The sequence below is a fragment of the Limulus polyphemus genome, unplaced genomic scaffold, assembly GCF_000517525.1.
Source record: "Limulus polyphemus unplaced genomic scaffold, Limulus_polyphemus-2.1.2 Scaffold1640, whole genome shotgun sequence".
Classification (NCBI taxonomy): Eukaryota; Metazoa; Arthropoda; class Merostomata; order Xiphosura; family Limulidae; genus Limulus; species Limulus polyphemus.
Genome location: NW_013667250.1, coordinates 141948 through 154974, shown reverse-complemented (window position 1 = coordinate 154974; position 13027 = coordinate 141948). Strand labels below are relative to the sequence as shown.

Genomic DNA, 13027 nt, shown 5'->3' with positions numbered 1-13027 from the left:
CCAGCTTCACTCCTGGACCACTTAGTGGCAAGGGAGTCCAACGAAATTCTACATTTGGAGGGCATAACAATAACATAATACAACAATGCAAGACTATACTGCAGTAAGATAAATTAAATTATCGGGAAAGTGAAATTGTAAACCTTTCATGAACAGAAAATTTTCTAATTGTGAGAATGTATACTAAATTGATTTTAATGGTAATTTTTCATAGAAGTTACAAAATAAATAAGTGAATGTGTGCAAACATAAACATGGAACATAACATTATAATTGTTTTCAATACACAAATTTTGAAATTAGTATTAACTGAAAATGAAAACATTAAAAGATCCCGTTTCTTTTATTCAGTTTTTTTTTTGTGCAGTACAAATTAACGGTACATTAAAAGTAAACTTAGGCCTTATTTTGATATCCTTCTCCTTGTAAAATTAAGATTTTTTATTCTGATAATAACAATTTCCTCAATTTTTTATTATCAAAAATAATATATTAATTATACCTTTAGTTCCTCCCTTTAATTTCAAATGTATTTATGAAAAGTTGAACTAAAGTTTTACCTCAAGTAAACACAAATCAAGCAAAATATGTAATTTTATTTTGTTTTTAATTTTAGTTAATGGCAATGTTTTTTCCAATTGTTTTAAAATAATCGAAGAACAAAAGAAAACCAAGGAATAAAAACAAACTAGAAACTTAATGTCTCATAACGAGCAGTGTCATACAACCACACGTTTAACGATTCTCAAGTTAACAAGATACTAATTAACTTTACATATAACACCTTTCAACATTTCTCATTAGCTAGAACAATGAAAGTATCATTAAAGTTTCTCTCTAACTAACAAATCACTTTGAAAAACACAGAATAATATTTAACCTTAATTAAAACTCAACTCCAGCAAAATAGGTAATTTTTATCCCTTGAAATTTTTAAGACATATATTTAGTCTAAGTGTTATCTACAAGTTAACTTAACGAGAACAAACAAAAGTGACAAGTGACAGACTGGTAATATAAATTTATATGATCTTTAGGGTCCCATAACATGTGGTGCAAGCAATGGTAGGATGATTCTTAAAAAGTTATAAGATATTAAAAGGACAAATCACCAAAATACACGCACACAATGAGATTCTCGAAAAAAAAAAACAATGAAAAGAAATAACTAGTTTTTAATGATAATGTCATGATTCAAGTGGGTTCTCAAGCACCACATGCAATTTATAATTTTCTAAACTAATGTGCTACAGCTAGGTACTTCAGGTTTCGCAAGAGCCAAATCACATTTGGTACCTAGATAAACAATGACAGCAATAAAAGATCGCATGGACTTCACCTGAAATTTTAAAACAACATAAGTATACTTTCACTGCATTGTTTACTTACAGTTTACACTTTGTGTACAAACTGGAATATCACAACTTATTTGAGATTCTATTAAGCATATGCACGCAAGATAATATTTTAAGGAAAGACTTGAAGGTAACCGATGTTTTAAGAAAGCTCGTGAAGAAAAACTACCAGCTTATAATTTTGGTGTGTCCTGAATTTCATCTCCATGAACAGGTTCATAAAAATTGTTTTAAAAGTTCTAAAGATTAGTTATGGTGAAAGTTAAAAACTATTAAAATTCTAAAAGTAAATATTATATATATATATATGTTTTACTTTTTTTTTCTACAGAGAAATAACATAATTAAAACAGCCAGCCACAATTTAAATTCTGAAATGCACCCCAATCAGGAAACAATTACAGAATATCACTCTGACATATAATAATTTCTAATTTCAAAATTTCTTAATCTTTAAAAATATGAACCAACGAAAAGCCTATGGATCAAGACATTTGACAACGAAATTTTCTTTATTAATACTTGTTTAAAGGGGGCTTACGAAAGAATAAATCGTAAAGTATCTTTTGTGGTGTTATTTGATTAACCACCGCAGAAGAGATTTAAAATTATTTTTCAATAATTACTATTTGGTAAATTAGATTCCTACTCTTTAACACCAAGCTCGAATCTTTAAGGAATGAATATTCTACCATATATTTAAACACAAATGTAATGCTTCAAAATCATTATTCTTTATATTTGTATTTTCCACCAGAGGGTACCAAACTCACTATACATTTTTACTTGTAGGAATATTCCTTTAAATCACACATTTTTATTTTCAATTTCACTAATATTCTGTTCACTCTAACAACTTGTTCAAAACTAGCTTGACCTTCTCAAAGTTTTCAAACAATTCAATAAACAACCAAGAACGAGTGTTATTACTGTCCATAAATTATAGAAAAACAAAAAAAATCAGCCTTTCATCAGTAATAACGGTTCTTCTCTTCAATGTTTAACTATTATGTATCAGGTATCCGACTGTTTTTGTTTTTTAGTGAAAAGCCACACAACGGCTATCTGCATTCCTTCCCCTTCAAGGAATCAAATCCTGGGCAACTTCAGTTCCTAAAATTAATTCTTTAGTGAATCGGGATAATTAGGCAACTCCACTCCATCTTCATCACAGAAAATTGTTCTTGCTTTTGTTAGATGTGTTTTTAACTTATCGACTGAATTGGCGCTAAACCTATTTTTAATATTGAACAATTACAATAACTTTATCATGGAGTTCAAAAGCTAAAAAAATATATATTTATAACAAAACTAAACACATTTTGATTAGGCTTCCTTTCTCTAGAAAACATAAAAAAACTTAACATTTACATTTTTTACCATAAAGTTTTTCATAAAGAAAGCAATGAAATCAAAAATATTTGGCTTCTAGGTGATATAAGATGGACATCCACCTAAAAAATCTTACAAAAAAAAAATTAATGACTAAAAAGTTGATTTTTCACCTACAAAATACAATATCATGTATAATTTCTTCACCATGTGAAAATGAAACAGATATTTAAATTTGTTACAGAATAATACATTTCCCATTCTTTCACCGATACTATCCGTAGAAGCACTTTACTTAAAAAATAAAAATTAGCCAAATAAACAGCAAAATGGCTTTTAATGCTTCTTTATCATGTAAGCTATGTTGTTAACGCAACTGGCAGGCTAAAAAACAAATGGTTTAGTCTGTTTCCATGACCAGCTTTGTTGAATGAGTCAACACAAAGTAATGGCAACCTCTCCAGGTACTTATACCGTGTGAAATGCCCACTTAGGCCCGTCACTACTAGTCTTTCCAGAGAAACAAAGACACCCACCACTCCCATTACTCCTCTGGCGTTTGAGAGCTTTGGGAGGATTTTCTTGCCATTCACGTTCTCGTAGGCACCGCTCGTAAAAATCAAATTCTTTCAGATACCTAAAGAGAGAGAGAAAACATTTACGTATTTACTTTTAAAAAATAAATAAAGCCATGTAAAATGAGACACTCTTAATAAGCTTCATTCTGTCTGATTGGTTTCTAGAAGTACGAACAAACGACTAGTACCTGTAATAGTCTTGTATACTTTATCAACTGAGTAAACAATGTTTCGGGTAGCAAACACACTTACACTGTGGCTCAATAACTTTCATGTTTTTAAGAACTTTAGATATTCAAGAAGTAACAGTATTTTCAAAATTTTTAGAACGTTCTCTTGAAGGTGAGGGGATAGTCTAGCTTTAGATCTGCTAGAGGACCAATTATTATAAAGAATTGTCACAAACAGTATTCTTATTATAATAATAATAATAATAATAAAAAAACACTGAAAGATGTTCGTTTACTTTGAAGTTTATCTTAATGAAAATATAACCACTTTAACTATAACCTTTTCACGCTCTTGACTGAAAGAATATGTATCATTTACAGTTTCAGAAAAAACATGCATTTTGTAAATCTTTCCAATAAGAAATAAATGCCCCACACCCCCATGACTAGTTTAAAAGAACCAGACAACGAAATAACAACATTACAACAATATTTATGTTCCTACCCTCTTATATCCCCGTTTTTTAATATTTATCAATAACTTCTGATTAAAGTAAGTTACCTGCATAAAACAGGAAATTATGTACAAAAAAAACTTATTACAGACAAAATAACAACAAAAACTTTTATAATCAATACAGAACAAACATGACAGCATTAGTCATATCAATTACAGACAGAGACACTATAGAACCTTTAACAGACATAAAGAAATTGACCAATTTCTAATCATGTTGATTAACCAAGAAATTCTCCTAGTATTATTAAAAGACCAAAATATTATCTTTGTGTTGTCAAATGACCAAAACATTAGTTCTGTTGACTAAACAAAACATTATCCTAGTCTTGTTAATTAAAAAAATACATTATCTAAGTCTCGTCAACTAACCAGACAATCAACCTAGTTTTGTTAACTGACCCAAATGTTATCCTAGTATTGTCGCTTGTCCAAATATTATTCCAGTCTTTTTCCTAGTCTCGTCAACTAACCAGAACATCAACCTAGTCTTGTCAACTAAACAGAACATGATTCTAGTCTCATCGACTAACCAGATCATCAACCTAGTCTTGTCGACTAACCAGAACATGATCCTAGTCTTGTCAACTAACCAGAACATCAACCTAGTCTTGTCAACTAACCAGAACATCAACCTAGTCTTGTCAACTAACCAGATCATCAATCTAGCCTTGTCAACTAACCAGAACATAAACCTACTCATCTTAACTAACCCAAATATGATCCCAGTCTTGTCAACTAAACAGAACATGATTCTAGTCTCATCGACTAACCAGATCATCAACCTAGTCTTGTCGACTAACCAGAACATCAACCTAGTCTTGTCAACTAACCAGATCATCAATCTAGTCTTGTCGACTAACCAGATCATCAACCTAGTATTGTCGACTAACCAGATCATCAACCTAGTCTCGTCGACTAACAAGATCATCAACCTAGTCTAGTCGACTAACCAGGTCATCAACCTAGTCTCGTCGACTAACCAGATCATCAACCTAGTCTCGTCGACTAACCAGATCATCAACCTAGTCTCGTCGACTAACCAGAACATCAACCTAGTCTCGTCGACTAACCAGAACATCAACCTAGTCTCGTCGACTAACCAGAACATCAACCTAGTCTCGTCGACTAACCAGAACATCAACCTAGTCATGCTGATTGACCAAAAACGGTTTTCTAGTCTGGTCATTTACTCAGGTCCCAGTCTTGTTGATTAACCAAAATATTATTTTAGTCTTGTTGAAAGGCAACTTTAAAATATATCTGACTTAGTACGTATAAATAAGTGAAAATCTGGTTGAAATGTTATTAGTAAATCACCCTACCACCTCAAATCATTGTTAATTAAACTATCGCTCCAGGTCAGTGTTTTTTGTTAGTAATCCTAGCTGTCATTCCAGGTTTTCTAACAGTTACCTAAAACTAGTAATGTTTGTATGAAAATAGACATTACATAAAATATAAAATATGTGGTTCGTATACTAAAAACAAACGGAACACACAGTAGCAAGACACAATCATTTGTGCCGTTTCTTATCATTTCTAGTCCCCTTACCACACTGGCGGCCACCTATTTCGGTTGAGATAGGCCTGATTTTCTGGGTGCAGGGTCCTCAATAGTTTTATACTCTTTTGACAAATCTCGTTGTAGTTTACCGAGATGTGAAACAAACACCAATCTGCCAACTGATCTGCGTTGTGCATCTAGAAAAAAGAAGGGACCTAGTATTTAGTTTCCAAAGATACAGAATTGTCCTACTAAGTCAGACAACAACTGTTAATAATGTAAGAAAAATGTAAAAACAATGTAACAAAGTTGTAGTTTTATAGATTTCTCAAATGCCTTTAAAATAAACCATTATAAAAGTGGTGTGAACACTTTTTTCTTTACAAGCTAGCAATGAATGATTATAATCAATTGTACTTGTAATAAGACATTATGTTAGGCCTAATATATTTTTCTAACTCTTACATTCTTCTTCTAGTCCCTGAGAGGGGAGGGGGGTTCAGAAGAGTGTTCATTATATCCCAGCTGGCCTGAAGAGCTTTAAATTAAGCGTAACACATCAGCAGCAATGGATATGACGAACATAGTGTGGTCGAAATACTATTACTGTAAACTCTTCTAATTCTTCGTAGTGTTAAAAAATATACTAGGCCTAACATAATGTCTTATGACAAGTATAATTCAATATAAAAATGTCTTGGTATTTAATTCATATGTCTGAATACCTTTCTTGTATTACTGACCAAGAAATAAAAATGTCACCTCATCAGAGAAATAAACTAGTCTTAGACACGAATGGTCTACAAATCAAATAGTAATCTATGTGTTAAATAGTAACTTTGAAATAACAGGCAGCAGAAGCCTGATAAGCTAGTGTTATGTAGTAACTTTGAAATAACTGGTCAGGCAACAGGCAGCAGAAGCCTGGTAAGCTAGTGTTATGTAGTAACTTTGAAATAACTTGTCGGGCAACAGGCAGCAGAAGTGTTGTGTAGTAACTTTGGGATAACTGATTGGACAACAGGCAGAAGCCTGGTAAACTAAATGTTATGTAGTAACTCTCGGATAATTAGTCGGGAAACTAGAAAGCAACTTTAGGACAACTGTTCATAAGTGCTTAGGAAAACCTGCATGCACTTGAAAATTTAAAAAATAAATTAGTAAGGAAGCAAAACAAGCCTGTTTGTTTGTTGTTAAGCACAAAGATACACAATGGGCTATCTGTGCTGTTCCCATCCCAGGTATCTAAACCTGATTTTTAGCATTGTAATAAGCCTTCAGACTTACCACTTAGCCACAATCTAAACAAACAACTTACAACTTTCTGTAATACTTTCAGGTAATATAAATTTGATAAAATATGATCCTGAAAGAGAAAGGAAATTATTATTGCATCTTCGAGGATTTGTTGAATGGTAACAAATTTAAATTAGGTTTTTTTTTCTTGGAATACTGTTTGTCAATTTTCAAAACTTTATTTGGATGAAATGAAATATATCAGAATTTTACCTGACAAGGTTCCAAAAGTCTTATAGCATGTTCAGTAGAATCAATTTTATTTTCTGCCATCTTGATCAAGTCTCTAACCACCTTCTGTTCCACAAGAGCCACGAGTCTAGCAAGACATAACCGATTGGCTAGCTCCAGGAGGTCTAAGCAGTTGTTAGGGTTTATGGTAGGATCTATACAGTCAGTGTACAGATAGACTAAAAGTTGATGAAAACAGTCTTTTGTTACACCGGGAAAATGAACCTATTGAGAGAGAGAATACCAAAAAATACCCATTCAGTGAGATACGAGAAACTGTCGGATGCAATTCTAAGTTCCATACACATTATACAGCTGTATATTCTTTAGTCTTTAATTTCAATTCAGACTATGCTTAATAAAAATCTGAAAATAGCATCTGAAATTTTTTCATGAAAGCAAGAATATTCCATGAAATACAATTGAATGTTAAAACTAAAACATCAACCTACAGGGTCCATTGAATTCAGAGTAACTAGCTTTTTTCTTTTTTTTTGTACCAAAAATATATTTGTAGTAAAATATCCAGTAAATGAATATAATTAATTTATTAAAACAATTTCCATATCTTTCGACTTTTTCTATCTTAATTATTACTCTTCGTTAGACTATAAGAACGTTTCTTCTGTATTAACTTTCATGTAAACAGAGAAGACGCATATTAATAATCGCATTCAAAAACTTCAAACCCAGTTCCATATAATTTGTTGTAAACATAATGGGAAAAATTACCTTAGTATGTATCTGAGCGGTGGTGAATAAGAAGAACTCACCACTTTGGCAGAACTCTCTCTGAAGTCTCCCCGGAACATGGCAGCCATCATATCACAGCGAGCAACAAGCATGGGTCGATGTGCAGCACAGAGACCATCTTCCAGTTGAAATAAAACATCTACAAGGAAACCAAATAACATTATTCACAAGTGGTTGTGTTCACAGAGACTGATCTGTGACCATGGAAAGTTATACAAAAGAGATCTACAATTGGACTTCCTTGCAACATAAAATCATAAAAATGGCAGTTTTCCAAGTTATAATTTAAAAAAAAATATATATTTTTCCTCGGCATCTGTAGCTACAATTTTATCTCTCTTTAAGTTAATTTTGTTCTTCAGACACAAAATATTTATTTTGTTTAAAAGAAAATTATAAATCTTTAGGCTTAGGTTCACTCAATACATGTTGTGCAACCTAAACATCTTTAGGCTTAGGTTCACTCAATACATGTTGTGCAACCTAAACATCTTTAGGCTTAGGTTCACTCAATACATGTTGTACAACCTAAACATCTTTAGGCTTAGGTTCACTCTCTCTATGTTGAGCCACCTGAACAAAAGAAAATAAAGTAAGAAATTAAAAAAACAACATTTAAACAATAAATTAAGCTGTTTGGTAGAGAGTTCATGAAACGATACATAAAAAAGTTGATATTTTTGAATTAATAATGTTGTTACCCAATACAATATTATATCTTTACCAGAAAAGAGACCTTGCTTGACACAGATTTCTTTTATTCGGGCTTTTAATTTTTGAAGAAACTTCTGTCGCACCTCTTGATTGAGAAAATCTTCTCGATGCAAAATATTACTTATTATGACCTGAACACAAAAAAAAATATCGAAAAGAAATTATATCTTTCAAATTCTTCTTAACTAAGTATAATATATATTGTTTTGGAATGTTAATTACATGACTCGTATATCAGAACACATTAAAAGAACTTATAAAGAGAAATAATGAAATATAAAGAAAGAAACTTCTTAAAACTTTTGAATTAGAAACATAAAAAGAAACATTAGGATATTGTACACAATATCAAGGCTTAAACAAGCCTAACTTGAATGATCTCTAAATCTAAAACGTATAAAATCAAAAGTTTTACTTAGAACAAACGTCAATAAAACTTAAGACCTAAAACAATTCTTTATCTCAACAAAGACTAAAAGTAATTAATAAAATCTGAAGACGGCTTGATAAACCTGTTGATGACAAAATCTTGTTGATTCATTGTACATTTGTTAGTATGTTAAACTTGCAATAATGTTTTCTTCATTACCCATTCAAGCCATCTCCAAGCTTTACTTTCTCAAAGTGAGTTCCTTGTCATCAGATTAGAAAGCACGTAAGACTTCAGTAACACATCTACTAGTGTCAGGCTCAAATAAAACTTTTACAGAAAAAAAATATAGAAACTCAATACGATTAAACATTTAGCAGCGATCACAATAAAAAATTGATTACATTTAGTTGCTTTACTAAAATAAAACACTGAGGTGTTCCGGAATATAACAGAAGCTCCAGTAGTCGTTATACAAAAACAAACATCCTACGATGATCACTATACAAAATCTTCTGCTTTCAGTAATACTGTAGAAATTATAATCAAATAGACACTTTAAAACAACCTCAAGACTTCAGTAATTTTTCCAACAGCCAAAATTAGAAGATACTGATATTCACAGTAGGGGTTTTAGCAGCAATTTACAAGTACAAATTGAAAAAAGAACCTACAGTTAAAAAATAAAATTTATGAAAAAATTACACTTGACTAAGTTAATCCAGTTCAGACTGTAACAGCTGTTATCAATCAATCTACTAATATAAATAGTATCTCAATCACTATTATGTTTGTTGTAACAGAGCCAGCTAGACGAGGTCTCGTCAGCACTTGATATGGCGTGGTTGATGTATTATTACACACTCTTCTTTACGTTATCTCAAAAGTGGTAGATAAAATAAAATAAAAATCATCAGTCTCACGTAGAAGACTCATCAGCCAAAAGAAACAAAAACATTTATACTTTGAGCAACGGAAGTGGTATTGGTCTCCTTACAGGTTCACCGACAAATTCCTGTTTCAGTTGTACTGTAGCAATTTGAACAGTATTAAAACCTTGATAACTATTCAGTATCCCAGTTTGGAAACATGTTACGTCCACATTCCACTTTTCTAAGTAAAAACATGTACCTGAACCAGTTTTTATGTTTCAGGTACATGGGGTACTTTGGACCTCTTCGACAAGGTAAAACAACAGAGCTAATAGCTTTACACTAAATTCCATAAGTAACTTCTGAGTAACTCTTTTCTTGAAATAGAGTGTCATGACAAGAAATAAATGGTTGTTTTAAAACTAGTCTTCTAGTACAAAGTACAGTAATAACCAAAACTCTACGGATCTTCAGATACTCTAGACCATCTGGATTCACGGAGTATGTAAAATACTTGATATCTTCGTTTTATTCAATTGCGTTTATTAATCTTCGTGTCTTCGTAAACTGTTTCCCAACACTTTGATCATAAAAAAACTTGAATATATCAGTGATTATTACAGTATTTAAGAAATATATTCAAAGTCTATAGCTATACTTATGAAAAGTATTGGACAAATTCCTGGTTGTGTGTGTGTGTGTGGGGGTGGGGGGGAGAGTTAATTTTATACAACAAACAAACATACCTGCAATTCGGGTATCTCTAGTAGTTCGGCTGCTAGGTGGACCTCGGTGAGTGAACAGCACTTCAAGTCAACTGAACCAGTGTACAGAAATCTGGTAACGGGTCATTAGAAAATCAACAATTCAGATACACAGAAGTGCACAAAACCACGGTAACACAATATTAAAGATTATATTTTTTACGTACATTAAAGGAGTTCTCACAAACAATTAGCTTTTTAGATTAAACGTCAACTAAAAGATAACCGTCATTTGGTCCTCGTAATCTTCATTGTAAAATGAGAAAACAAAACAGAGACCACAGCAGTGAATTGTATTTTTAAAACATCGTAGACAAGATTTTCCAATTAATATTGGGTTAAACGACTTATACGCACCTGTGAAGAAGAAAACCGGGTGGATACTTTCCCCCCAAAAAATGTTTTCCTAAATTTACAGGCAAAATTCCATATTGTCCAGGCCTTTACTAGCACATGTTCAACACACTAATATTTACATTTATATAAGGTAATAAACACTTCATTATTCACACTACAATACTACGGAGAAAAGAATCTTCAGATGAGGACATTGCAATTCGAAGGTATACAATAAAATGTTAAATTTTTATTTATAAAAGAATTTTTGATTTAATCCACCAAGATAACTATCACTAGCTAAAATAACACTGCTGGATGGCTAAGATTACGTTAAAATGTATCACTAATTAGCATGGCTACACAATGCGACTCGCATGCATGTATGTCTTCCGAGATAAAAGAACTTTGAACATTTTGAGATGGTTTTCAATATTCCTTAACAGTTTTGACCCCTTTTTCAAATACCCTGGCTCTCCCAGATTCATAGTCACCATGGAAACTTCAAGATACTTTGATGAGAAAGGATGGAAAAAAAAAGGTACAAAATTTATTGAATTAACATGTACATAAATACAACGTTAAGGTTTTGTTATTTTACACAAGGTCAAAGTTCAATGCTGCTACATACTTCGCATCATTTACAAACCTTAGACACTGTTGTAGAGCAGCTGGTGTAATTTGCTTAGACATGGTCACTACTGTTTGCATTGATGATGTTATCTCTCCTCTGTGATCTAACCCCTCACATGGCTCTAGACTGATGGACTGAAATGCACCTTGGTTGAGAATTTTACAAACACTAGTCCTCGATTCACTGTGGCTATCCGTCGGTTTGTTGCTGTGGTCTGCCAACTTGGAATGACCTTCACTGCTGTTTTTCTTTTGGGGCAACGTATGGGCACCACTAGAGTTAGCAATGTTTGAGCCACCACTGTTGTTATTGTTGTTGTTTGAGCTTCGTGGCAGCCGTAAGGAGGCACATGTTGGTGGAGTGCTTTGGGAAATGAGCTGTTCTGTGTCATCGTTAAAACTTCCCACAGCAGCTTCCAGTGTACTAACCTACGTAACACGATATTTGAATTTTGAATTCAAACTTCACTGAAAATATTGTTAATTGTAAGGTACCTAAATAAATCGATACAATTTAATCATTATAGGTTTTAGTTTTCCGGTGAATTTATTTATGACATTAAATATTTCTTTTCAGTTTGTTATACATATTTAGCTTTACTAATTTATAAGTTACATTTAAGTTTTGAGTTACAGAGTTACAGGACTTTCTGATCAGTACCTTTTATTATTATCAGAGTTTTAATACGATGAAAATTAACTAACTAATTACCGTACTTTTGACATCAAAACAATAATTATTCAAAATATATGAAACTACAAAAGGAACAACAACATCTTTATTGTACGGTACAACAAAACCACAAAAGGAACAACAACATCTTTATCGTATGGTATAACAAAACCACATTAACTAATAGTTAACTAACATAGTACAACAAAACCACAAAAGGAACAACAACATCTTTATCGTACGGTACAACAAAACCACATTAACTAATAGTTAACTAACATAGTACAACAAAACAAAACCACATTAACTAATAGTTAACTAACATAGTACAACAAAACCACAAAAGGAACAACAACATCTTTATCGTACGGTACAACAAAACCACATTAACTAATAGTTAACTAACATAGTACAACAAAACCACATTAACTAATACTTAACTAACATAGTACAACAAAACAAAACCACATTAACTAATAGTTAACTAACATAGTACAACAAAACAAAACCACATTAACTAATAGTTAACTAACATAGTACAACAAAACAAAACCACATTAACTAATAGTTAACTAACATAGTACAACAAAACAAAACCACATTAACTAATAGTTAACTAACATAGTACAACAAAACAAAACCACATTAACTAACAGTTAACTAACATAGTACAACAAAACAAAACCACATTAACTAACAGTTAACTAACATAGTACAACAAAACAAAACCACATTAACTAATAGTTAACTAACATAGTACAACAAAACCACAAAAGGAACAACAACATCTTTATTGTACGGTACAACAAAACCACAAAAGGAACAACAACATCTTTATTGTACGGTACAACAAAACCACAAAAGGAACAACAACATCTTTATTGTACGGTACAACAAAACCAACAAAAGGAACAACAACATCTTTA

The 13027-nt window shown here is 31.9% G+C and overlaps 1 protein-coding gene across 8 annotated transcripts in view; it reads right to left on the bottom strand.

Annotated features, from left to right (window-relative positions):
• Nucleotides 1-488: 488 nt before the first annotated feature.
• Nucleotides 489-13027, bottom strand: part of LOC106464398 (rho-related BTB domain-containing protein 1-like) — a 44128-nt gene continuing 31589 nt past the window's right edge. For 6 of the 8 annotated variants that reach the window (XM_013924530.2, XM_022392089.1, XM_022392092.1 and 3 more), the window contains 7 exons: nt 11445-11857; nt 10442-10532; nt 8464-8584; nt 7760-7878; nt 6969-7211; nt 5508-5656; nt 3026-3324 (listed from right to left, as the gene is read on the bottom strand). In XM_013924530.2, coding sequence (XP_013779984.1) covers nt 3156-3324; nt 5508-5656; nt 6969-7211; nt 7760-7878; nt 8464-8584; nt 10442-10532; nt 11445-11857 — 1305 coding nt within the window. In that variant the 3' untranslated portion in view covers nt 3026-3155. Of the gene's footprint in view, nt 3325-5507; nt 5657-6968; nt 7212-7718; nt 7879-8463; nt 8585-10441; nt 10533-11444; nt 11858-13027 lie in introns of those variants that run through there. The other 2 variants (XM_022392088.1, XM_022392094.1) reach the window with 2 other exon arrangements.